Genomic DNA, 23,864 nt, shown 5'->3' on the forward strand with positions numbered 1-23,864 from the left:
CTAGATTAATGATTAATCATTAGCCCAAGACTACGTTTGAGAAGCATGTAATGAACGTTGTATACGTTGTTCTTTGTACTCCATGATTATGACACTAATCAGAAGGAGTTGTTTCGTAGACTTCAGGGGGAGTCTACCTCACATGATGCTATCAAATGTAGACGGTGCGTTGTGCTCTTTTTCCCTTCGATCAAGCTTTTGTTTTTACCCAAGAGGTTTTTATTTTGCTTGACAAGGTTTTTACCGAGGTAACGATGTGTGCACCATGCAACCTAGGCATGCGACACAAGGGGGAGTGTTCCGGGAGAATTACTATTCTACCCTTGTATGTGTCTTAGCCTAATAGGTTTCCTGTTAGGAGATAGATTAGCATCTCCGTAATAGATTAAGACTCCGAATCCTACGAGATTGTGGTTTTGTAATGCGTATATATAGACCTACATATCATTCAATAATACACAATTATTTCATCCTTAAACAAATTCAAATTTTTTTCTTATATTATAATAAAAGGAAGAAGAAAATCCTCACCCTCGGGGCCTCTACCGGTCAAATTGTTCTCAAAGAGGCGAAGAGGGTTTCCATTCAACTTTCGAATCTCTCGACGATCCCCCATTCCGTTTTTTCAGGGAATCAATTTCAATTCCTCTCTCTCAATTTCAAAACCCTAACCCTAGTCTTTCTCTTCCCATCAAAATTAATCCCTTTTTCCAATCTCTAGGGTTTCAATTTCCAATCGAGCTTTAATTTCATCTCAGGGTTTGGAATGGAGATACAGACGAGTGGGAAGCCCATAGACTCGTTATTGGAGAAGGTTCTATGCATGAACATTCTCTCCTCCGATTACTTCAAGGAGCTTTTCCGGTTGAAAACCTACCACGAAGTCGTCGACGAGATTTACAACCAAGTCGACCACGTCGAGCCGTGGATGACCGGCAACTGCCGCGGCCCATCGACGGCGTTTTGCTTGCTCTACAAGTTCTTCACCATGAAGCTCACCGTCAAGCAAATGCACGGCCTCTTGAAGCATAAGGACTCTCCTTATATCAGAGCGGTAGGGGGATGATTGTGTATTGGTTTTCGATTCGATTGTGTTTTGGTGTTTTTGGAGTGGTGATGTTTTGATTTTTGATTGTGTGCAGGTTGGGTTTCTTTACTTGAGGTATGCGGCGGACCCGAAGACGATTTGGAATTGGGTAGAGCCCTACATTACCGATGACGAGGTAATTGAAGCCCTTTATTTTTGCTTGTTTTATATTATAAGTTATTAGTATATCGTTTTAGAGCTGCATTACATCACATATCTAAGGTTCCGTTCATTTATGAAGGAGTTCAGAGTTTGATTTTTAAACTGTACTACTTTGGCCAATGACATAATTTTGGTGTGATCAAAACATTACCTTTGACACATCAGTTGCTTAGAGGTAAATTTTGTTTGTGGTAATTTGTGTGATTGTGAGTGATGTTCACGTGTTTTTTTTTTCTTTTGATTTTGATTTTAAATGCCTATCCCCGTCATTGTTCTAGATTCTGATATATGTTTGATCTCTCTAGCATTTGATGGTTGGTGCAGTCCCAGTTTTTGTGTTTCTACAAAACATGCTAACCATTTGCCTGTCTGAATTTGCATCATTTGAAGTCGTGGTAGTGGCAGAGTTGCTTAACCTTGATTGAGGATAACCATTAATGATTAATCCTCGTAAAAGTTCGCATACGATCAGCAGTGCACATGGATTTGGAATCTCAGAACTACAACTAGTGAGTTTTGGTCGTCTTAGTTCGACTTAATTGAGTCAACACGATTGTTGTCCTAAAGTTGTGTTTCTTTCTATCATCAATTCTTGTCATGGCTGATTATAGCTTCCTTTTTTCTTCCCTCCCATGGTTTGGAGATTAGTTAAAAATTACCTCCTATAGTCCTATTACATAGTATATGACAATAGAATCTCCATTTTCGCCTGATTATCTTGTAACCTGAGAAGATTCTCAGGAAAAGAAAAGAAGTAAGATTGTCAAAATGTGGAAAAGCTTCCAAGATTTTTAAAATATACTGGTACCCAAGGGACTGGCTTTCCTCCTTAAAAATCACCTCCTATACTGGTTGCTTCTCGATTGCACTTTTCTCAAAGAAGCAGCACCTATGTAGCACCGACACGCCGACACAGCCCGACACGTCACCTACTGTTTCCGACACGCCACATCAGCATTTTGAAAAACAAAAAAAACCTAAGCCCTAAGCCTTAACACTCAGTTCCCACCTCGCAACTTTCCTTCTGTTTTGCTTCAAAGTAGAGGACAACGCAAAAAAAACTTTATCTGTGATTCTGTGGTGGGAATTGAAGTGGGTCTCTCTGGAATTCATGAACCTAAGAAAGATTTGGCTGCTGAGAATCTGTTAGATGTGAAGAACATTAATATATTAAATATATATATTAAAATATATCTAAACAGTAGCATAAGAACATTAATATATATATATTTTTACACATTAATATATATTAAATTATATATAAATTGCCTTGTCGACGGTTTTTAAGATTTTCCGTGTTGCAGTGTCGCGCTGTGTCGGTGTCGCGGTCGCGGTCGGTGTCAGTGCTACATAGAGCAGCACCCTTTAACTAATTAAACAGATTCCAGCCTTATGGATGTCTATACATGATTAAACTAGAAACTGCATAATCCTTGAATGTAAGTTTGACCCATAAAATCTTGTTTAGAATCTGTAAGGTGAACTTTTCATGGTTTTAAGCCCATTTGGACTCTGTTTGGAACTGGAATAAGAAATATTCTGAAGTTAGAATATGATCTGAAACATTGAGTAATACAACTATATTCAAGTAGGATTGCGACTTGTAGGTGATGTATATTCACTGCAGTCAAGGAGATGTTCACTTTTGCCTTTTGAGAGTAATTGTTTTTTTGAAGGTGATGTGTGTTGGTTGCTAGTTAGTTTCTCTCCTATCTAGACATAACGGGACTTGCCACCCTTTTGCCTAAGGAAAGCTTGATGTTTCTGATGTACTTAACATCAAAACTGCTACTTACTAGTTTTGTATGTGAAAGAATTTAGTGACTTTGTTCTTCTATTTTCTAACTGTTTATGGCGTCCAATTCCAACATTGGCTGAACTATATTTGTTCAGCAATTCAGCAACCATCGTTCATGGTTTATACATACAAATATCCTCCAATTGATGCAACTTACACACCTCAGTCACTTGCTATCCTTACATTTGTGGTCCTAGTACATTATTTTATTCTTTTGGAGCTTAATGCTTAATTTTTTTATGGTTTTTTTTTTTCAGAACTTTTCTCCAGGTTCCAATGGACGAATGACCACTATGGGTGTATATGTTCGTGATTTGCTCCTTGGGCAGGTTAGTTTCCTCTTTGATCATGATTTTCATTTCACATGTTATGTTTAAATATTTCTACTGAGTTTCGTTCACTCTCATTGTGTGCCCTTTTTCTGTCTTGATCATTGAGTTGATTGTGTAGCCTTCATAAGCATGCATATAAATGAACTGTAATATATGTAGACAAACAGTTTACTACATATATTAAGTTGGATAAGATTTCTGGATTTAAGTGCTGGAGCTATCCGAAGAGTTTTTAACTGTCTTAAATAAAATAAGACAGTGTACCCAACTGAGACTTTAACACTTCATAGCTCTGTTTCCACTAGGTTGCATATATGATATACACATTTATGTATTGTGTTTTTGACCAAATCACAACATTGTGAAGTTAATATTATAATGAATGGCACCCAACTACTTATGCTTTGGAGAAACAATTCGACGCTTGGTATATATATTTTTCTATGGAATGGGGCCTTCAAGGTCCGTTGTTGATGCTCTATATTTTGCATTGAGAGCAAAAACTGTAGCGTATACCTAAGGCAAGCAGCTTCTGTTTTAAACCCAAGTATTGAATTTTGATGACAAATGCCATTTTTTTATGATCTTGTTTACAAATTTGTGTGGCATGAGGTTCTCCCTATACCCACATTTTCTTTCAAGAGTTTTACATGTTGAGAAACTATATCTAGTACTAATGACGACCACTGACAAATAACAGCTGAGGATGTTTGGAGTACTAGAAAAAATTGATTGGTTTTCAGCTGATTATCAAGAAGAAATCATAACTTGGAAGCACACGCACACACATTGAATGTTGTGTTTAGTTCTTCATGTATGGGCTTGTACCTTGAAATTTTCTACCTAATGTTCCACCGGTGCAGTCCTTCGCAATCACAGATGCTGTTTTTCAGATTGCAGTGGATTGAGATCTGAATACATGTTCTCCTTGGAGCCGTCAAGCATTATCTCAGCATGCTACATTTTAAGGTCCAAATTCAACATGTGAAAAAGCAATAGGATGTTAACAGTGCAAATAATTTGTAAATGTGCTGTGTTCATAGCTGCATTAGATCATGATAGTTTGTTCCTGATCACAGCCGATACTTTGTGTTGTTTGCTGCATGAGATTAACCTATGATTTATAAATCTGTCATGTTACATTCATAGTTTCTAATACTTGAATGTACTGACCTTGTGTATGTATATTGTGCTATTGCAGTACTACTTTGATACACTTTTCCCTCGCATACCTGTTCCTGTGTTACGGCAGATTACAGCTAATCTTGAGAAGATGAAACTCCCAACAAAACTATCTGGTAATACTGGTGAGGCTACCCGTCATGGGTCCGATGACACTGCCCGTCGCCCACCTTCTGTGAAAGCAGCACTTTCAGTCTCCTTTGGTCAACGTGCTCCACACCGTGCTTCTACGAGGGACTCATCACCTGTTCGTCGTACTTTACCACCACCACCACCTTATGAAAAAGCTAGCTCAGATGATTCACGGAGCCGTCGGAGCCAGAGCCGTGACTATTCTGACAGAGACTATTCAGACCGGGACAGGGGAAGGAACAGAGATCAGCATCGGGAAAGAGACAGGGATAGTGATCGTGAAAGAGAAAGATATAAGGAACAAGAGAGAGGTCGAGACAGAGACAGATCAAGGGATAGAGAACGGAGCTCGGATTATGATAGGAGGCCAAGATATGGAGAGAGAGACAGGCAAAGGGACTATTATGAGAGTAGCCGCGATGGTGGTAGACATTCTCGTAGGAGTAGGAGTCGGAGCCGGAGTAGAAGCAGGAGTAGGAGTCGGAGCTTGCAAGCTGGCACTGCTCCTCCTGTAAGCCCACCGAGAGATGTAAACAAGGATAGAACATCTGTATCTAGCAATCTGGCTAAACTTAGGGATCTTTATGGTGATGTGAGTGTCCAAAAAGGGGATACTAGTATGGACAGGATTCCCAGGAGTGACACCGGTACTGAAGAGGTGATTAGGCTTGGTGGTCACCGATGGAAATAGCATGAAGAGGTTTGATATCTAGTATCAGATGTGTCGTTTGAGACTACTGTCTAGATCTTCCTTTAACTGGAGAAAGATTGGAGCGAACCTTCCCTCATGTTTTATTTCTGTCTGCAAAGAATATTGAAAATGTATTGACGGATGATATCCATTGCATCACCTTCATGTTGCTGTATTGCCGCCTGTATACTACACATTATTCTGAATTTCAGTTTTGGAATGTATTCATGCTTCATTATGGGGCATACCGCATATGTTATAGTTTGTAACATTAACACAAGTGATCGCTTGATGTATTTCAGCTCTCTTATCATCTGAGTCTATCAAATTGTTTCTGCTAAATATGAAGAAGGGACTGGCCACTGGTATGTGCTACTGCTACTTATGGATAGCGGATGAGTGCTATTGACTCATTGTTCTAATCCTAAATGCAACTTGGTATATTTAAAGATGGACGAATTTTCGTTCATCATTGTGATAGCAACACGAGAATAAAAATAGAAGATGCATCCACCATCTTAGCAAGGTTTGTGTTGGGTATATACATGTTTGCGTCACAAAAATTAAAATAGAGAGCAACAACAAATCTTCTTGACCTTACAATACACATTGAAGCCATGGAAATTGCTTCATGTATGGTTGAAGATCACGACAGGCTTTTCCGTAGCATCTTCTGAAAATGACAACCACCAAATGGCTGAGTCGGACCATATATTACTAAATCATTTAGAAGATACCATTACAAATGGGGTTGCATTCAGGAATAGATGGATACTTGTGTCCACACTAAAACAGGTACTGGTGGAGTATTGGATTCTAGGGAAGGCTTTATCTATGTATTTTGTACAATTGTACTCTTCAGATCTTCCATGGGTACAATACTCTTTCTCCTTCCCTTCTCTTCTCCTTCTCACTCAGAATTTCCATTATGGCTTCTGAGGTGCCCATCTCTTGTGCAGGTTAGTGTCTTAATGTTAGATATCTGAGGCGTTATGTTGCGAGTTTAATCTGTTAGTGAAATGCAGACCATGCTAGTCGGTTTGTATGACATGCAATAAGCCGTTTGCATCGACATTCTGATAACATAACACATGACAATTTGATTAATAGGAATATGCCGGTACTAGATATCAACTGAAATTTTTTCGTTACAATAATTTTCTTTGTGCAGCAGAGGAGAATGAAGAAGAAGCAGTACTGGTAATCAATGATGGAGAAGCTGACGGCAACGTGAAGTTTCGGATACGAAATCTGACCAGAATATCAGACAGAACAGGAGGAGGAGCTATCATACTGAATGAGCTGAGCGTGGACATCCCAAAAGGAGTGATCGTGGGAATCATAGGCCCAAGTGGCAGCGGCAAATCCACTCTTCTCCGAGCACTCAACCGCCTCTGGGAGCCGCCGGCTGGAACTGTCTTCTTGGACGGCCATGATATTAAGGTTCTCGATGTTCTCACTCTCCGGAGGAAAGTCGGAATGCTCTTCCAGCTTCCTGTTCTTTTTGAAGGTACCCATTTTCATAAGATCAGTCATCTACCAACTAACACTCACCTCCGTCTCCCCTAAAGCTTCCTAACCCTCAGGCCCAACTTCTCTATTCTCACATGTTCACCATCACAATCTGTTAATGGCAGATTATTTTATTTGATGACTTGTGAGTACTTCTGAAATCTATGTCATTGCTTAATTTATACACTACTGACTGGCTTGCAGTTTTAGTTTTTTGGTTTTGTTTTGCTGACATAAAAATGACTTTAGAATAGTCTAGAACTCTAGATTATTGGTATGGTTAGCTATGGTTACACACAAGCTCTGCTTATCAACCATTCCACCTTGTGTCAGTTTCTTTGTTGTTTTGGGCACTTAGAATTTTAGGTGATCATTGTGAAAGTGAGAGGAGTTATAAAACCATTAAATGAAGCTTTGTTCATAGTGGTGTTAGCAATCTAATTGAGTTTTCTATTTAGCCTACTGAGACTTTTTCTTCTGTGTAGGTTTGGGGTGGGGCTTGGGATCTGCAGAATTGCTTGATTTGTTGCATATAATAGCCAATTAGTACTTCTTTTAGGTATTTCCAGCATGAACAATCTATCATATAGGGCCTCCCCACAACCAGCTGTTCTATTTCAATAATAGTAGTGGTTAAACCTCATTGTCCTACAACTTGGATGGTATTGTGTTTTCATATACAAATGCCTAAACTATGAGAATGGGGTTCAAGATGACAGTAGGAGAATTGAATCATGCAGTCTAATGTATTCTGCTGTATTATACATTGGCATTGCTATGATTGCGCTGTTCGATAGTCGTATCGCATTTTCTGGTGTTATTTGTTCCTAAAATCTCTATACTGTAGTATCGTATGTCCCTGCATGATCAAAAGTGTATAGGGTCTAAAATTCTCCTTACTTCTACGTCTACTTAGTTGAAGATCTGGAAGGGTGTCATTGTCTGTATGAATGTGTACATGCACTTGAGCAACATTACGGATCTTACTACATTGCTAACTAAGCAACTAACCCTTGGAGTCACTTTTTCAGGAACTGTTGCAGACAACGTCCGTTATGGTCCACAGTTGAGTGGGAAGAAGCTGACTGACCAGGACGTTCATAAGCTACTGACCCTTGCAGGCCTTGATTCATCGTTTATCAGTAAAACTGGTTCTGAACTATCTGTAGGACAAGCCCAAAGAGTTGCACTTGCTAGGACCCTGGCCAATTCACCTGAGGTAACACCAAAGTTCATATACGACCTTAAGTTTAGTGCTAAGTTTCTGACATCCATTGTGCTTATATATGTTGAGTCATCTTCCATCGTGTATCTAGATGTCTGTACAGAAAATCACCTGAATGTTTTGTCGTCGAAGTATCAATCTGTCGAGCAAGAAGTCGTATTGAAATACCTGAATGTTATGCTGTCGAACTATCAAACTGTTTATAAAGAGAATGTTGTTGTTTTTGATGGGTGTTTGTATTACGTGGTAGGTTTTGCTGTTAGACGAGCCTACTAGTGCCTTGGATCCAATATCAACAGAGCACATAGAAGGTGTTTTAGAGAAGCTCAAGGAGAAACAGGGCATGACAATCATAATGGTCTCACACAGCATCAAACAAATCCAGAGGATTGCTGATGTTGTGTGCCTCCTTGTCAATGGTGAGGTTGTTGAAGTTTTGAAATCAGATAAACTCTCAGAAGCCAAACACCCCATGGCCTTAAGATTTCTTGAACTCAGCTCTTAATCGTCTCATCTTTCTCTTCGAAATCGAGTTTGCATTATCGTTCTGTAGGCGACTATGAAGCATTATCTGATATGTGTACTATATATACTGGTGATCAAAGAGGTGATCATTCTTATAAGAAGCTAAGAACTTGTTACAGGAACTGTCTATACATTACTCGGTCTTTTACTTGGTCATATTTAATATCCCGTTATATATACATTTTACTATTCTTGCATTCTTCAACTCAAAAGATTGAACAAGCATTGGATTCTAGTCTAACCAAGACGCAGCTCTGCGAGGCTGGTCCAAACAAAGTCCTGAAAGAACAAGAGGGTCGTTGTCGTCTTCGTTTCTTCTGATTCGACTTTGTAGATGACTGAGTTGTTGCCACGATCTGAATCTCCTCTTGTTGAGCTTTGCTCAACATGTTCCACATAATGTGTACATCTTGGTACCCACACATTTGCACATCATCTTGAAGCTTTAGCAGACCACCTACTCCACCACACTGATCACCACCAGCACCACCTACATGGGTTCCACAGTGCTTACAAAAATTACCCCAAAAAAGTTTTACACTGCATTTTTCTCTAGTGAAACCAACTTTGTTAGATAAGAAACTCAAATGCCATATACACCAGAGAAAGGTTGTAGATGAAGAAAGAACTGTACATTACCTACAGCTTTATGATGCTTGAGTCTGGCACAGAAGGCAAGCAAAGCTCTCCTTACCCTAAGAAACCAATCCATAATGCCAGGAACAGAAGCCTGAGGCTACTGAACCAGAAGTAAAAACTGGGAACAACAATGTAGATTGTAGAAGATGGACAACTGAGTTGTGGAATTTATATGCCAAAATGGAAGAGAAGAAGAAGAGGAAAATAGAAAATGGCAGGCACTTGGCAAGAGCACCGAATCCCCATAACACGTTCATTGATGAGTGCGCCAGGCGTCCATCATGGAAACCCTTCTACCAGACACGAAGGCCTGTTCTTTCCATTGTCTTCTCCTTCTTCTTCTCTCACTGGTTTATCTTTAAACCTGTTTTCAAGTTCTCGAGCTTCGGTTACACTCCTGTCTTGAGCTTGGAAACTAGTTAGCTTTGGATAGAAGTCCCCTTCTTCTGTGCTTTTCTGTTCCTTTAGAGTAATGCACATTAAGTACCAATGTACCGTTACATTCGGCTAGCTCAGTCCTCAGTGTTCCAGTCAGAAGCTTACAAGCTTTTCTTTTTGAGTCTCTAGAGTGACGAAGGAAAGCTTTACCATCATCAATCGTTATCCTAATTTCGGCATTGACACTTTGACAGAGAATCAATAAAATAGAAAAAGAAACACACAAAATAGAGAAAGAAAATGAAAAAAAAAAACCCTACCCATGGTGGGTTGGACTGTTGGAGTGCCCTTCTAACCTTCAGAGCTTAGGGTCTTGAAAGTGTGCATGTATTTGATCCTTATATCATTGGTTTTTGGTTTGTGCTACATACTCAACGTGAGTAGGGGCTTCCCTCAAGCCTTCTGGGTTTAGGGTGTTGAAAGTAGGAACTAAAATATTCATAATTTCTTCAATATTTTTGTGAAAGTTTCCATTTTTCAGTATATCTATATCCGTTATATATCAAGAATATTTTGATGGAAATTTACGAAATTTTCTGATATTTTCCGATATATCCGGAAATTTTCGAAATTTTCCAATATTTTCATAATATCGCCACGTGTTAGACCAATTACAAATAAATAAAAATCATTAATTAGGATGATCAAACCTCTGATCCATCCTCTTGCAAGCACAAAGTTATAGTCAACTCTACTATACTAACTTATTGTTATGTTACTCTTTTTATTATATATTACATTTCATGTCTCAACATTCATCTAAAATTGAAATAAAGCAGAACTAGTTGTGAGGAGAATCGAACATCTTTGGTCTAGGAGGAAGCAATGATGGACCTTATCTTTAGGGGGAAATTCAACATGCATTATCCACTATATTTATTCTCTGATGAGATGCAATCAAGTGAAAACATATGAACAGAATTTGATACACAATTTTCACAAAGCTATGGTTATGGTCAAAGTCGAAAAATACTTGATCCGAACGGAAACTATCAGTATCACAACCCACAGTTAATCACTCACGACCTCTATGGTTGACATATAAGTTAGTATATGCAAAATTATAAAGAGGAAGTATCATTTAATGATTATTCTTCACAATATACTGCAGGGTTTTACTCAAAGACATAATGAAGATAGTGAAAATTTTGTACCTAATAGATTCTTTATGTGGTTCGAAATCACTAATGTAATTTCATGTTTAATGTATCATATGTAAATAAGTCGTGATGACCTAACCTCCATTTGTGTAAATATATATATATATATATTAAGTAAATTTTTAATAATGTTCGACGATTATTTTACCTCAAACTAATATAACTCACTATAAATTGATATTTATATAATAATTTATTATGACATATAGTAGATAATTGATGAAATAAACATTTCTCAAAGTTTTGTTCAAAATTTCCATGTTTTTTTATAAATTTCCATCAATTTATTTAATTATTTTTTAAAATTGAAATTTCCAGTTTTCAGATCCTCGATATTTCTGTTCTCGCCAAAATTTTAGTCCTTGGTTGAAAGTGTGCAAGTGCTCGATCCCATGGTGGATTAGGGCTCGTCAACGGGCCGGGCCTTAGTAAATTTAAATAAGTGACCGGCCGTGTATTTTCACAAATATGAAGATCCAAGCCCGCTCACCGAAAGCGGACATCGCAGGCTTTTGCGGGCCGGGTCGGGCCTTGTGAGCTTGTATTAGAAAAAAAAAACATAACACTCTTATTTAAGAGTTTAGAACACTAAAAGAATTATTAGAAAACATTCTAAAAAAAAGTCACAAATAAATTCTAGTTTTAAAATATTGTCCATCGACACCAATAGATGTGATCAATATATATATTTAGGGACCATGTAAAAATTTCGTTCGTTTTGGACATGGTTTGACCGTCCGTACCTACGGTTAACTAAAAATATGTGTTTTGACATATCAAAACCCCGATTAACCGAGGCTTCACCAAATGGGTTTCCTCGGTGCGACAACGCACGATCAGTGATAAAAAATAGGTGATTTTAGATATGCAAACGATATTCGGCGTTCACATCTTGGCAATGGGTCCTCCCTTAGAGCATATTAGTGGTGTTTTGGTTTACCGGAAATTATGACAGTCAAACGAAGTCCGAATTGGATGAAATTTTTATAGCATCACTAAATATATATACCGATCACATCAGATGTGTCGATCGAGCCCGAAAAGTTTCCTTCATATAGTCGCTTCATAATGCGATAGTTTTATTATAAACCTAATATAAAGGTTATGATACATTAGTAGACACTTCGGCAATCGACAAAACTCAAGTTTGAAATATGGCCGATCGACATCAGCAGATGTACCTTAAGCCAAGTATAGCACCGGCTATGGCGGCGGTCCAAGGAATCAGAGTTAGATCCAAAAGAGGCACCGTTGAGCTGTAGATCTGAGGTCGGGGCTGACCAGAAGAGGGTGGAGAGAGAGAAGCTCGTCAGATTCAAGTTGGAGAAGCTCGTCGGTGGAGCTGGAGTAGTCAGATTCAGATTTGGGAAATGCGAAGGTCTAGAGATCGAACGGCGAGCAGTAGGCGAGGTTGGTGAGAGCGAGATTAGCATCATGAGTGTTGGGCATGGTTTTCGAAGTAATGATCGTCGGAGGCAAAATTTCTAGATGTAGGTCACCGTCGGCGTCCCCAAACGATGACGAACAAGGCATGAGGATTCGGTCGTCGAGGAGAAACGTCACTGAGGATTAGTAAGCTGCTAATGTCGCCGGAAACTTCTTTTTGGCAGTTGTCGTTGAGATCGGCGACGATCTAGGACGAGACTGATGTTGTTTTTCATAAACTTCTACTTTTGTTGGATTAGGAACGAAACTTCATAGTGGCATTGTTTGTAATTTTATGGAAAAAATAGGGTCAACGCTATAAGGTTTTTTTATCAGGTGACTAAACTATAATTTTGAATCTCTTGATGATTTTGTTTTTTATAATTATGCCCCTAAATAGTGATCTTTTTATGATCTACTCTAAAAATAATAAGAAAAAAGTTTACTATCGGTACCCAAATTATTGTGGCAAGGTCAATGTAGTACCTCAACTATGAGTTGTACCAATGTAGTACCTAAACTTGTAATTCGCTATCAATGAAGGGTCTGAGCCCAATTTCCGTTACGGCTCCGTTATCTCGGTCACGTGTCCTGCACGTGACCACAAAAAAATTCAATAGCGGTACCCAAACTCTTGTGACAAGGTCAATGTAGTACCCAAACTCGTTTTTCGCTATCAATGAGGGGTCTGAGGCCAATTTACGTCACGGTTTCGTCTTATGGATCAAATAAAAAGAGTATTTACCTAAATAACTCTATGTGGGTTCTAAAGCCCTAAATAAAAAACTCTTACATTAAATATCTAGAATTAAGAAACAACTTATAAATTGGGCAAAACACCAATCAATTCTCATTATGCTCCAGACACCTCACCACCACAGTGTGGCATCGAGGAGCTCCACCTCCTCTCATCCCCACCACCTCCTCCTTCACCACCAACACCATCTTCGACCTCATCCACCTCTCCTTGGAACCCCCGATCCATCGACACGTCACGATCGCAGACCTTCACTCTGAGAGTCTCAACCGTCGACCACACCGCTTTACATGCCTCGAATGTCGTAAGTGGAGGGAGAGAATGTCGTAGGTGGATGATGTGAGGGAGACGATGTTGTGGCTCAAGGCGGAGCTGCCGAGTTGGGAGAAGTCGTCATCGTGATTGAAGAGTTTGGAAGAAACACAACTCGTAGTGTTGCTTTGCCTCGAAATCTGAGCTCAGAAATACAGTGTGAAAGGAGTGAAAGTGAAGGAGAATGAGAAGAAAAGGAGAAAATACAAGAAGTTATGACGTGAACCAGAAGATGGAGTTGTGATAGAAATTGGCTTCAAACCCCTCGTTGATAGAGAAAAACGAGTTTGGGTACTACACTGGTACAACTCAAAGTTGGGGTACTACATTGATCTTGCCACAAGAGTTTGAGTACCGATATTGAAATTTTTTTTGTGATGACGTGCGGGATACGTGACCGAGATAACGAAGCCGTAACGGAAATTGGGCTCAGACCCTTCGTTGATAGCGAATTACAAGTTTGAGTACTACATTGATACAACTCAGAGTTTATGTACTATATTGACATTACTACAATAATTTGAGTACCAATAGCGAAATTAACTCAAATAATAATATCCTTTTACTGGGTGGGCCAAGAAATCTGATGAAACACAAGAGTCCACTAGGGTAGTACCGGCCCATCCCCAAATCACTTTCCCCTTTTTCTTCTTTTCCGAAATAGTCTAGGGTTCAATCTCCTCCTTCCCAATAAACCAAAAGCCACTCTCTCCCTTCTTCTGTCTCTCCCAGACCTTCCAAACCCTTTCACCCATGGACGCCGAAATGTCATCGGAATCCGGCCTAACCCTCATAAAGCAGCTCGCATCGTGCAACGCCGGCAGCCGCGGACGCGCCCTCCGGGTCCTTCTCAAGACGTGGCTCCCGACCCAGCTCAACCTCTCCGATGACGACATGAAGAAGCTCTGGAAAGGCCTCTTCTACTGCATGTGGCACGCCGACAAGGCCCCGGCCCAGGCCCAGCTCATCGACCGCCTCTCCTCCCTCCTCTACAGCCTCCACCTCCCTCTCGCCGTCGACTACTTCTCCGCCTTCCTCCTCACCATGCGGCGGGAGTGGTCCGGCATCGATTCTTTAAGGTTAGACAAGTTCTATCTCCTGATTCGTAGATTCGTGAGTTGTCTGTTTGTTTTGATGAGGAACAATGGTTGGGAACTGGAGCTGGTCGAGAAATTAACGGGTGTTTTGATGGAGGGCACGTTTTTCGCGGCGGATAAGTTTTCGGGGAATGGGGTGAATTACCATGTTGCCACTGTGTTTCTTGAGGAGTTGAGGCCGTGTATGCCGGTGAGGAAGGAAGTTGTGGAGGTTTTGTTGGTTGGGTTTGTTAGGGTTATGGCGAAATCGAGTGATAAGGTGCTTGTGGGGAAGGTTAAGGGGAGTTTGTTTGATGTGTTGGTTGAAAATGGGAGGAGGTTGTTGGAGGTGAGGAAGCTGGGGGAGGAGGTGGATTCGGGGGACGATGCGGTGGTGTTTGGGTCGGTTGCGCTGTGTTTGGGGTTTTCGAGTAGGTTTCAGGAGATGGGGGAGTCGGAGGAGTGCTGTCAGGGGAATAGGAAGGTGTTGTTTGGGTTGGGGGAGGAGTTTTTGAAGCTGGAGAGGGAGTTGGCGGCTTCGGGTATTGCGGTTGAGATTAAGGAGCGGGTGAGGAATGAGGATGAGGAAGTGCCGAGTTTGATTCCGATTGTGGGCGAGGGTATGGATGTTGACAATGCAACTAATGGGGCTGGTGGGAAGCCTTTGAAGAAGTGCAAGAAGGGTGATAAGGAACCTGGCGGTGCTGATGTTAAGACAAAGAAGAAGAAAACAAAGAATGAGAAGAAGAAGAAGCAGAAGAAGGAGAACGGGATTCTGGATTCTGATTCTGAGAAGAGCCATACGGATATGGAGAATGCTAATGTAGCTGCAAATTGTGAGAAAAGCGATGAACAGGTTACTGATGGTGCTGAGTTGAAACTTGATGATTTTGCTATCTCGAACCTCCAGATGCAGTTTGAGAAGATTGCTGCTGAAGCAGGCTTGGACCATGATCTTCCAAGTGCCTGTGAATTGCCGACAGCTACGGCTAATGGTACTGTCTCGAAGAAGAGAAAGAGAGTGAAGAAAGGCGATGAAGAAGTTGTGGAGGATGGCATCAACGGAAAGACTGGGGAGAAGAGTGCAAAGAAGGTAAAGTTTTCCATGAAGAACAACTTGGTGTGGAAGCCCCAAAGCCCTTTACCTCCTCAAAATCTAAGACTGCCCCCGTCAGCTACACCCAGAGGAAGTGCACTTAAGCAAGGAGTACCTCCAGGTCCTATCAGGGAAATGCCCCCAGCAACCAAAAAAGTGAAGAGAGTTGTGAAGAAGACTCGGAAAGTTGTCAAACGCATAAAGAAGTTAAAATCTCGTTCTACTTAGTAGGTATCATTTTACTTGGTTATTTTAGCTGAAAAATTTGTTCAATGTTTAGTTGTCACTTGACTTACACATAACAATTTCCCATTTCGTGTTATGTTGGGTTTTTTATATTCAATGTTGCTATTCTCTTATTCACGAAAGTAAATGAATTGATGCATCTGTAACAGTAACTTTTATATGATGCTAGCTTACTGATTCATATTAAGAATGCACTTTTTTCTCTGATGATTAACTTTCTGTTATAGGAACAAAAGAACAGGGTGCTGATCTTTTGTTTCTTGACATCTTAATTAAATTGATGTTTGTGGTCTTTTATTTTCATTCTATCAGTTTTCTTGGCCTAATAGTATTGTATAGGGTAGCTGATAAGAATACTTATCCTTTCTGTTTGAATTGCTGCATAAGCTGCAGTTAATTTGTCCTTTGATAGAGAAAATATGGTGTTGATGTGTTGATGGTAGGTCCTCATTGCACTTATCACAGTTGATGATCACATTGTGCTGGTAGCAGAATGCTTAGATGGTAAGAAGACATAAATGCCATATGACGCAACCTTAAGCAGCCTTGCCTTTGTATTTTTTAATTCAGGAGGGTTTAAAATGGGTTTAGGGGGTTAAGAAACACTAGTGAGGCTGTGAGACATTTGATCATCACCTGAGTGCCTGCAAAAAATGAAGTCAAGAGACAAGGAAATATATCTTTGACGGGATTCTCTGCTTGCTCTCTGAGTGGCTATATTGCTTTAGTGTTTATATTGATGTATAATCATCAGTATGATGGGCATTTGTGTGGTCCAAATGTGGAAGCACAATCTTTTGTTGTTTGTACTCTGTTTCTGAAGTATGCGGACTAAAATGATTGTTTTTACTCTGTTCTTGCCTGAAGAATCCTGTTTTTTTGCTCCTTTTAGGTGATATATATGTTAAGTTCAGAATTTGATCCACTGATATATCGATAATGTTGAACCTGGTTGCAGGCGTGTGCACCTTGGTAGGATTCCTAGTCCTCGTAGGATTTTCTGTTTTGTGAAGTTTTTGTTTTGTTTTGTTACTGTAATTGTTATTGGTAATTATAGCATTTCTGAGTGCATCATGCTAGTTCTACCCGGGTGAACCCAACATCGAAGTTGAGGGGATCAGCAAAAGAAGCGGCCATTAATTTGTGCATAAGTAGGTTACTTACTCACAAAGTCTTAAGGCCATTTGTTTGTGTTATCCTGATTCTGCCCTAGGGGCATATCTCAATTAGTTATAAGACTATTTTGCCCTCAGTTATTAAAATCGTTTTAGACTTAATGAAAGAGAGCACTTCGTCACCGGTTGTCGAAATAAATTACTGTCCTCTAAATAAATTACTGCCCTTAGTAACCTAGGTGATTACTAACGTGAAATAAAATAAATTATTGACTAGAAAAATTTAGTTATTGTTTTCTAGTTTAGAGTAAGAAAATATCTAGGTAATTAAAGTTTATTAAATATGAATGCTGCCAAATGTATTTAGCAAATTTCTAACTATACCCAATAAATTAAGAAAATATATAACTAAACCAGTAGGTTGTCAAAACTGCCTTTTATCTTTTCCCAGCAAATAGAGCGGTGTCGAAAACTTTCTACCGTTAGGGTCTTGTTCTCGATTTGGAATTTTGTGTTTTTCTTTTCAATACAAGACCTCGACTTCACTTGCACCTCTCATCTCCACATAAATTCAATCTGTGGGATATTTGAAAATAAGAAAGGAGGAATTCATGCATTTGGAATATTGTTTGTTTACTTTGTTGTTTGCAAAGAAAACACTTATTGACAAATAATTAGATCTTGAAATAGGACGGTGATCAAAAGTAAGGAATGAATTTTTTAATGGAATAAAGGGTTCTCTTCCCGTTTGTTTTTCTAACCGAACGAAGAATCATCAAACCCATTGTTGCTCTGTACCAGCCACAATACCTCTGGTTTGAAGTTCCATTATTGTGCTTATCGAGTCAAAGATAATGGGCACTTTGGGAAATTAATTAATTAAATTAGATTTTTTTTATAATTAAATAAATATGTTGGGTATAGTTAAAAATTTACTAGATACATTTAACAGCATCTTTAAAGATGTATTATTGGCTTCAAATTGTTAAACACTAGTCATCAACATTCCCGGTGTGTGTAAATAACCTCTCATCTTTTACATTTAGTGGCTTGGAAGTTACCTACAAAATAGAAGATTTTTATTTTTATTTTTTAATTATATTTTTAATTTTTTATTTACTTTTTTATCTCTTAATTATTAAATAGAATTTTAGTTTAACATATGATTAAAACATCAATATGAGAAGAGAAAAGTGGGAATGTGGGAACGTGGAAGCAGATTGTTGTGTTGTAAAGTAAGATTAGATTTATTTTATTTTTTCTTTAATTTTTTTATGTAATTTGACATGATTGTCTTTAAATTTTGAAAATTATTGAAATTTAAATAACATTTAGAGGGTAAAAAGGTTTTAAAAAAAATCTGTTTTGACTAGAGTTTGGATTATAAAAAGTCAAAATTCACTAGTGTCCGAAACAGGAAGGAAACGAATATAGATATAAATAATTTCCTAAAATGCATTAACTTATTTGGTATGCCAAACTCGAAACCTATGGATTTATTTTGGAAAGAAATGAAGAAACTAATTGACAAGCCGATTTTACTCACTTAAATTTCCATAGAAATTTCGAATTTCCTCACATAAGCTTCATTTCCAAACCAAGATCGTTTCCATTATTAATTTATATTTTATTTCAAATTATTACACTACGCAATCCAAAATGTAAATATGATACTCTCCGGAAGAGAACTTAAACGGTGCCTATAATTGAACCTCGATAAAATAATGTTCGATAAATTAATAAGCTCAATTAAATAATAATTGTCTTGTATCCCGACTTGGGACCAGCTAATGCATAATAAAATAATTGTTTTTGAATTCTCTTTAGGTCCCATCAAATATATAAAGTAATAATTAATTTAAAAAAAATAAATTAAGGAAAGTAATTATTTAAACTTACCATTTTAAAGTGATTAAATATAGAATCCTAGCTAATATTTGATAGTAGTCAAACTAAACGATTATTATCAATTCAGCTAAATAACAACAAAACTCTATAAAATAATAATTTATTAATTTATCAATTATTCATTTATCGATAATATAATAATCCCGCCAAAATAATAATTTCTTCCGGTCCCGACATTATTCATTTATAGGGGTTTTACTGTATAATTTTCTTCTTTTTGGTAACATTTCTTTTTGGAATGGAATGAATAAATTGGCCCAATTTACTGACTTCAATATACTCATTTCCAAAACAAGATTTTTTTCGTTACTAATTAATTTTCTTAATTGTATCCAAAATGTAAATATGATACTATCTTCCTAATTTGAAAACGGTAACCAAACGTATTGGTAATTATTTTCATTGAAGATAAAATAAATAATTATGTACGTAGTTAGTGAATGGCATATCTTAATAAAAGATTTCTTTTGTTGGTTCGTTTCTCAACTTTATTTTTGCATCAACGTTTCCCATTTTATGGTGTATAAATACATGCATTTGGAAGGTTCTCCATATATAGAACTTGATCAATTCTTTCAACCAAGGATAATCAAGCTATTAGTTTCTCGTCTTCTCGATCTCTAGCAATACTTACAGATGGCTAAAATAGGAGCTGTTTCAATGGTTCTCTTGGTCCTCGTCCGGTTGTGCATTGGTCTGTTTGTCTCTTACTCTACATTAATTCCTCAATGCCCCAAATAGTATAAATTAACTAACGTACTTGTGGTATATATAGATATATAGCTTTTCTCGACTGTAAATCTGTTTTCTTAATTAAGGAGACTAAATCTTTTTTTTTTCTTTAGAAATTTCGTACGTAAACACCTGAATGCATCGGTAGATATTACAAATTGGGTAAACGCACTTCATCTTCTCATTCAACAGTTTAGTTTTTGCTATATATGTTGTTCTGCGAGTGAATCGTAAACTAAACTGTTAGGGTATGAGATATTTTGTTTGGTCCAACAACATTCGATTTTGTGGGAGTCCGTCATGCACCATAATCATTGTTATCCCTGGAAGTTGTGAGAAATATGTTATTCATTTGCTAGATGAGAGAACCACTCCAAAATTTACCATATGAATAAGTTCTTTGAGGAAAACTTTATGATCATATATAACGACAATGAATTCATTTCTGTAATTCAGATTTCCAGACAACAATTGGATCTGAATGTTGCAAAAACCATCCTGAACTTGGAAAATGCATTCCTGGAGAAAATGATAGACACGGGTCGGAAAAACCAGATGGAAATTGTTGGACGTATTGCATAAATGCTTTGTGCGATGGAGGTGTATGTAAACAAGTAGGTTCTCATCATGAGTGCCATTGTGTATGCTGATCCCCTACACCTATCTGTTCGAATGCCATTACGTTAACACATTAGTCGCTAAACACCCATCAGTTGTATCCCTCAGTATTTGAAAAATCGATTTATGGGTGAATACACAAGTTTTTGAATAAAAGTGAAGAATAAAGAGAGAATTATATATCTGATAAATGCATTACATCTCATTAACAGGGTAATTGATTTTAAACCCAAAAATCATCATCCTTTTCGATATAAACCCCACCTTAAGAGTCTTTCAAATAGGTTAAACTAAAAAAAAGATGAAATATATGGTATAAGAAAACAAACCTGCTTTTAACAAAATTACTATTGCTACCACATGTACCAATAAATATGATATCTCTAATACTATAAAGCGAGCAGGAAAGTATCATTAAATTACGAACTGACATATTGTCCATTCTGTCATATGTTTGTTACAAACAAACATAGGGGTTGTAAGATAAAAAATAAAATAAATAAAACTAAGAGATAATTGCAGAAAAGAAACATGGGTAGTGAGTAGTGAGTAGTGAGAAGTTATGAGGAAAATAACTTCCGTGAAGATATTCACAGGTAAAAGCTAGTATGCTTAATTGTAGTTTTCATCCAAGTTGTTTCTCCAGACCGCAATTCCAACCTTGATCGTAGCTTCCATGATTGAAGCCTCCAATCCACCTCAATAACTTTGGGTAAGAGGTAATCAATTGCCATATGCCAACATTAAACTCAAATCGCGAGATGGAAGCCTGACTAGTAGAGTTAACCAATTTCAAAATCTTCACAATGAATAGTGCCATCATTTTGACTTCAATCTATCGATTTTGTTGTTGATGCTCGTGAAATAAATGGATCGCACGATCATGATGGTGGATGACTTATGTTTGTCTAGGTATCCATTTGAGGATCAAAGATAGGTAATTAGTTTTGTTTTCTGGCAACATTGGTATATATTTGTCATTATGGAATAGGGTTCTTTAGAGTAGGAAATTTGGTTACTCTATATTTTCAGTGTGTGTTTTGATTGTGAAGAGTAGGGTGATTCCAATAATAGGTAGTGTTTTTGATGTCTGAAAAATTGATGGTTCCATTAAATACTCAACAATACGGGGAAAATTGGTGTTGTTCAAATGTGCAAGAGGGTTTTGTGTGTTGTAACTTTTGATAGAAATCAAGGGTGGCTTCTAAGCATCTAAACCAATGTTACTTTGTTGGCTTTGTTTTATTAGAATTACGTATGTGTAATTGATCTTGTCAAAAATTATTTCATGTTTAGAGTTTTTGCATGTTATGTTTTATATTTTCTTTGTTTCTGTAGAACCAATTTTTGGAGTGGTCCTTTGTTAAAAGGCTCTTGTTTATTTTTATGCAACACACAACCAGTGTTTCTTAGATTGTGGGCTGTCTACATTTACATTCATGAAATGTTATTAACTAAAGCTTATTCAAATGCTACGTAGATCAAAACAAAATTGTGTGTTTTTGTCCGTACTAGAGCTGGAGAACATCTGTGTTGTGCATGGAGAAATTATCTCACCTAATTAAGTATGTTGTTGGTTTTGGGAGTTGGAAAGCTGTTAAAGCTTCTCAATCTGGGCCGAGAATTTCTCATCTCTTTTTTGCAAAATGATTTGATGTTGTTTGTTGAGGCTTCCTCTAGACAAGCTTTTGTTTGAAAGGACATTCTTGATACCTTCTGCTCTTTGTCTGGCCAGGCTGTTAGTTATGAGAAATCTCTTATATATTGCTCTCCCAACACTGATAGAAGGCTTGCTAATGATATTAATAGGACTTGTGGCTCCCCCTTGACTGAAAAGTATCTTGGTATGCCTTTAGTTCATTCTCGAATCAACAAGCATACTTATGATGGTTTGTTTGATAAAGCTCAATGTGGATTAGCTAGTTGGAAAACTAACACTCTCAGCCTTGCTGGTAGATGATAGGACTCGATTACTCGACATCAATATTTAACCCTGTAAGCATCGTTAATAGTATAAAGCAAGAGGGTATCGTTCACAAACCGGGGATCCAACCAGGGCATAGAATCACAAACATTTAACAAGGAATTCATTTAGATATAAAAGAGTTTGATATATAGGATCAATATCAAAAATAAAAACAGAAAATAAAACCTAAATTAATATATACATGTGATCAACCAACCAATACATAAGCAATCACCAAACAAATCATGTAAGGACAAAGCCATCAAAATCTATTCTCAATCATGTTCATGCCGTAAGTATCAAGGTTCAACTTAAGTTTGATCATGCATCAAGTTCCTACTTGGTTCCTAATACATGGATACAATCGAGCTCAACTACTTGTCTTGCTACGAAATCTAACATACCAATTCATCATGCAATTACGTATCACATAAAGCAATCAACATGTTTAAGCACATATCCAATGTCAAACTTAAGATCAAAATCGGTGAGATAACAAAAAACAATTAATCCACTACTTGTATCAAAAATTGTTACTAGCTTTGAATGATTAACATATGCAACATCAACTATTTATCTTAATCACATATGCAATATAAAAACACACCGAAAATTAATCAAGAACTTAAGGCATAAAACCTAAAATCATTGAGTAGAAATCAAAAACTTCATATCTTACAAAATTCGAAAATCACAACTATCTCATAGACAAGATTGAATTAAACTTTAACAAAACAAAAACAGAAATCATCCAAGAACAAGAACATAGAAAACCGAAATAAAACATGAAGATCATAGAGTTACACTTTGAAATAATCCTACGGGGTTTATTCCAAACAAACGAAGATCCTAGGCTACATGCTTCGGATCCAAATGATGGAAAATGATGAATTTCGGTTTTTAGGATTTCTTGGTGGATGAGGGACTGATTCGGCAGAGCTATGGCTTGTGCTTGTGTGCAAGGTTGATGATGCTTGAATGGTGAGGCCGTGCCTCTATATATAGGAGTCACAAAACCCTTCATACCATCTCAATTAGGAGATGGAATTCGATTGGGAAACTGAAATATTATTTGATATGGACTTTGATTCATGTACTCCAACTCCAACTTGATGTAGGAAACCAAATCCAATAGAGAAACATATATGGGCTGCACGGTATCTCTCCTTGTCCAACTAGGAATAGCTAGGCCGGCCTCTTCTTCTCTTTCTTTAACTCGGACATGATTTCCTTGTCTCACTAGGAATGCATCACGACATCACTACTCCTGGTCCAAATAGGATTTGTCTTTCCTCAGAAGAATTGGACGATTAAAGAATATGAAAGAATGAAAATAGGAAAGTAGAGTCTTAGTCGAGTAAGGAATCCTAGCTCAATAAGGATTTATAACACTTAGCACAATTTCATCATCAATTCTTCTAAATTCGGCATAGCTCTACTAAAACACACAAATAACAATTATGAACATAAAACAACTAATTAAGAAGTAACAAAGCATAAGAATATGACATTTATACATTAAGAACGTCACACTTTGTGCTTATATCAGTAGACTCACTTTGATCCAATCTGTTACTTCTGTCATCCCAATTTATGCCATGCATACTACTAGATTTCCCATCAGTTTTTGTGAGAAGATGAATAAGTTAAATCAAGATTTCCTGTGGGGGGACACTGAGGCTAAGAAGAAGGTTCACTTTCTCAATTGGGATACTGTTTGTAAACCTAAG

General features: G+C 37.7%; 3 protein-coding genes across 7 annotated transcripts; all 3 read left to right on the forward strand.

Moving 5' to 3' along the window:
- The first annotated feature begins 543 nt into the window (after nucleotides 1-543).
- Nucleotides 544-5,705, forward strand: LOC126791235 (pre-mRNA splicing factor SR-like 1). 2 transcript variants are annotated; one of them, XM_050517657.1, is made up of 4 exons: nucleotides 544-1,054; nucleotides 1,143-1,223; nucleotides 3,305-3,376; nucleotides 4,581-5,705. In XM_050517657.1, the coding sequence occupies exons 1-4, from the start codon at nucleotides 767-769 to the stop codon at nucleotides 5,382-5,384; spliced, it is 1,245 nt and encodes a 414-aa protein (XP_050373614.1). In that variant the 5' UTR covers nucleotides 544-766; the 3' UTR covers nucleotides 5,385-5,705. The 2 variants fall into 2 exon arrangements, with proteins under 2 accessions (XP_050373614.1, XP_050373615.1); XM_050517658.1 differs by lacking the exons at nucleotides 3,305-3,376; nucleotides 4,581-5,705 and adding an exon at nucleotides 1,640-2,097.
- Nucleotides 5,706-6,136: 431 nt separating this feature from the next.
- LOC126791071 (ABC transporter I family member 17) lies at nucleotides 6,137-8,802 on the forward strand. Of its 4 annotated transcripts, none has more exons than XM_050517471.1 (4): nucleotides 6,137-6,257; nucleotides 6,556-6,894; nucleotides 7,928-8,115; nucleotides 8,372-8,802. In XM_050517471.1, the coding sequence occupies exons 1-4, from the start codon at nucleotides 6,152-6,154 to the stop codon at nucleotides 8,624-8,626; spliced, it is 888 nt and encodes a 295-aa protein (XP_050373428.1). In that variant the 5' UTR covers nucleotides 6,137-6,151; the 3' UTR covers nucleotides 8,627-8,802. The 4 variants fall into 4 exon arrangements, with proteins under 4 accessions (XP_050373428.1, XP_050373429.1, XP_050373430.1 ...); XM_050517472.1 differs by having other exon boundaries at nucleotides 6,143-6,343; XM_050517473.1 differs by having other exon boundaries at nucleotides 6,143-6,343; nucleotides 6,559-6,894.
- A 5,129-nt stretch (nucleotides 8,803-13,931) lies between these two features.
- Nucleotides 13,932-15,922, forward strand: LOC126790564 (uncharacterized). Its single transcript, XM_050516856.1, has one exon. It carries the CDS (start codon nucleotides 14,131-14,133, stop codon nucleotides 15,775-15,777), a length of 1,647 nt encoding a protein of 548 aa, XP_050372813.1. The 5' UTR covers nucleotides 13,932-14,130; the 3' UTR covers nucleotides 15,778-15,922.
- Nucleotides 15,923-23,864: the final 7,942 nt, after the last annotated feature.

The sequence above is a fragment of the Argentina anserina genome, chromosome 4 (assembly GCF_933775445.1).
Source record: "Argentina anserina chromosome 4, drPotAnse1.1, whole genome shotgun sequence".
NCBI lineage: Eukaryota > Viridiplantae > Streptophyta > Magnoliopsida > Rosales > Rosaceae > Argentina > Argentina anserina.

Bases quoted from the DNA above. Each gene is read 5' to 3' on its own strand.
- LOC126791235 (XM_050517657.1), top strand. From the start codon at position 767: ATGGAGATACAGACGAGTGGGAAGCCCATAGACTCGTTATTGGAGAAG. The intron at 1,055-1,142 runs GTAGGGGGATGA...GATTGTGTGCAG, and splicing joins ACTCTCCTTATATCAGAGCG to GTTGGGTTTCTTTACTTGAG. The intron at 3,377-4,580 runs GTTAGTTTCCTC...GTGCTATTGCAG, and splicing joins GTGATTTGCTCCTTGGGCAG to TACTACTTTGATACACTTTT.
- LOC126791071 (XM_050517471.1), top strand. From the start codon at position 6,152: ATGGATACTTGTGTCCACACTAAAACAGGTACTGGTGGAGTATTGGAT. The intron at 6,258-6,555 runs GTACAATACTCT...TTCTTTGTGCAG, and splicing joins ACTCTTCAGATCTTCCATGG to CAGAGGAGAATGAAGAAGAA. The intron at 6,895-7,927 runs GTACCCATTTTC...TCACTTTTTCAG, and splicing joins GCTTCCTGTTCTTTTTGAAG to GAACTGTTGCAGACAACGTC.
- LOC126790564 (XM_050516856.1), top strand. From the start codon at position 14,131: ATGGACGCCGAAATGTCATCGGAATCCGGCCTAACCCTCATAAAGCAG.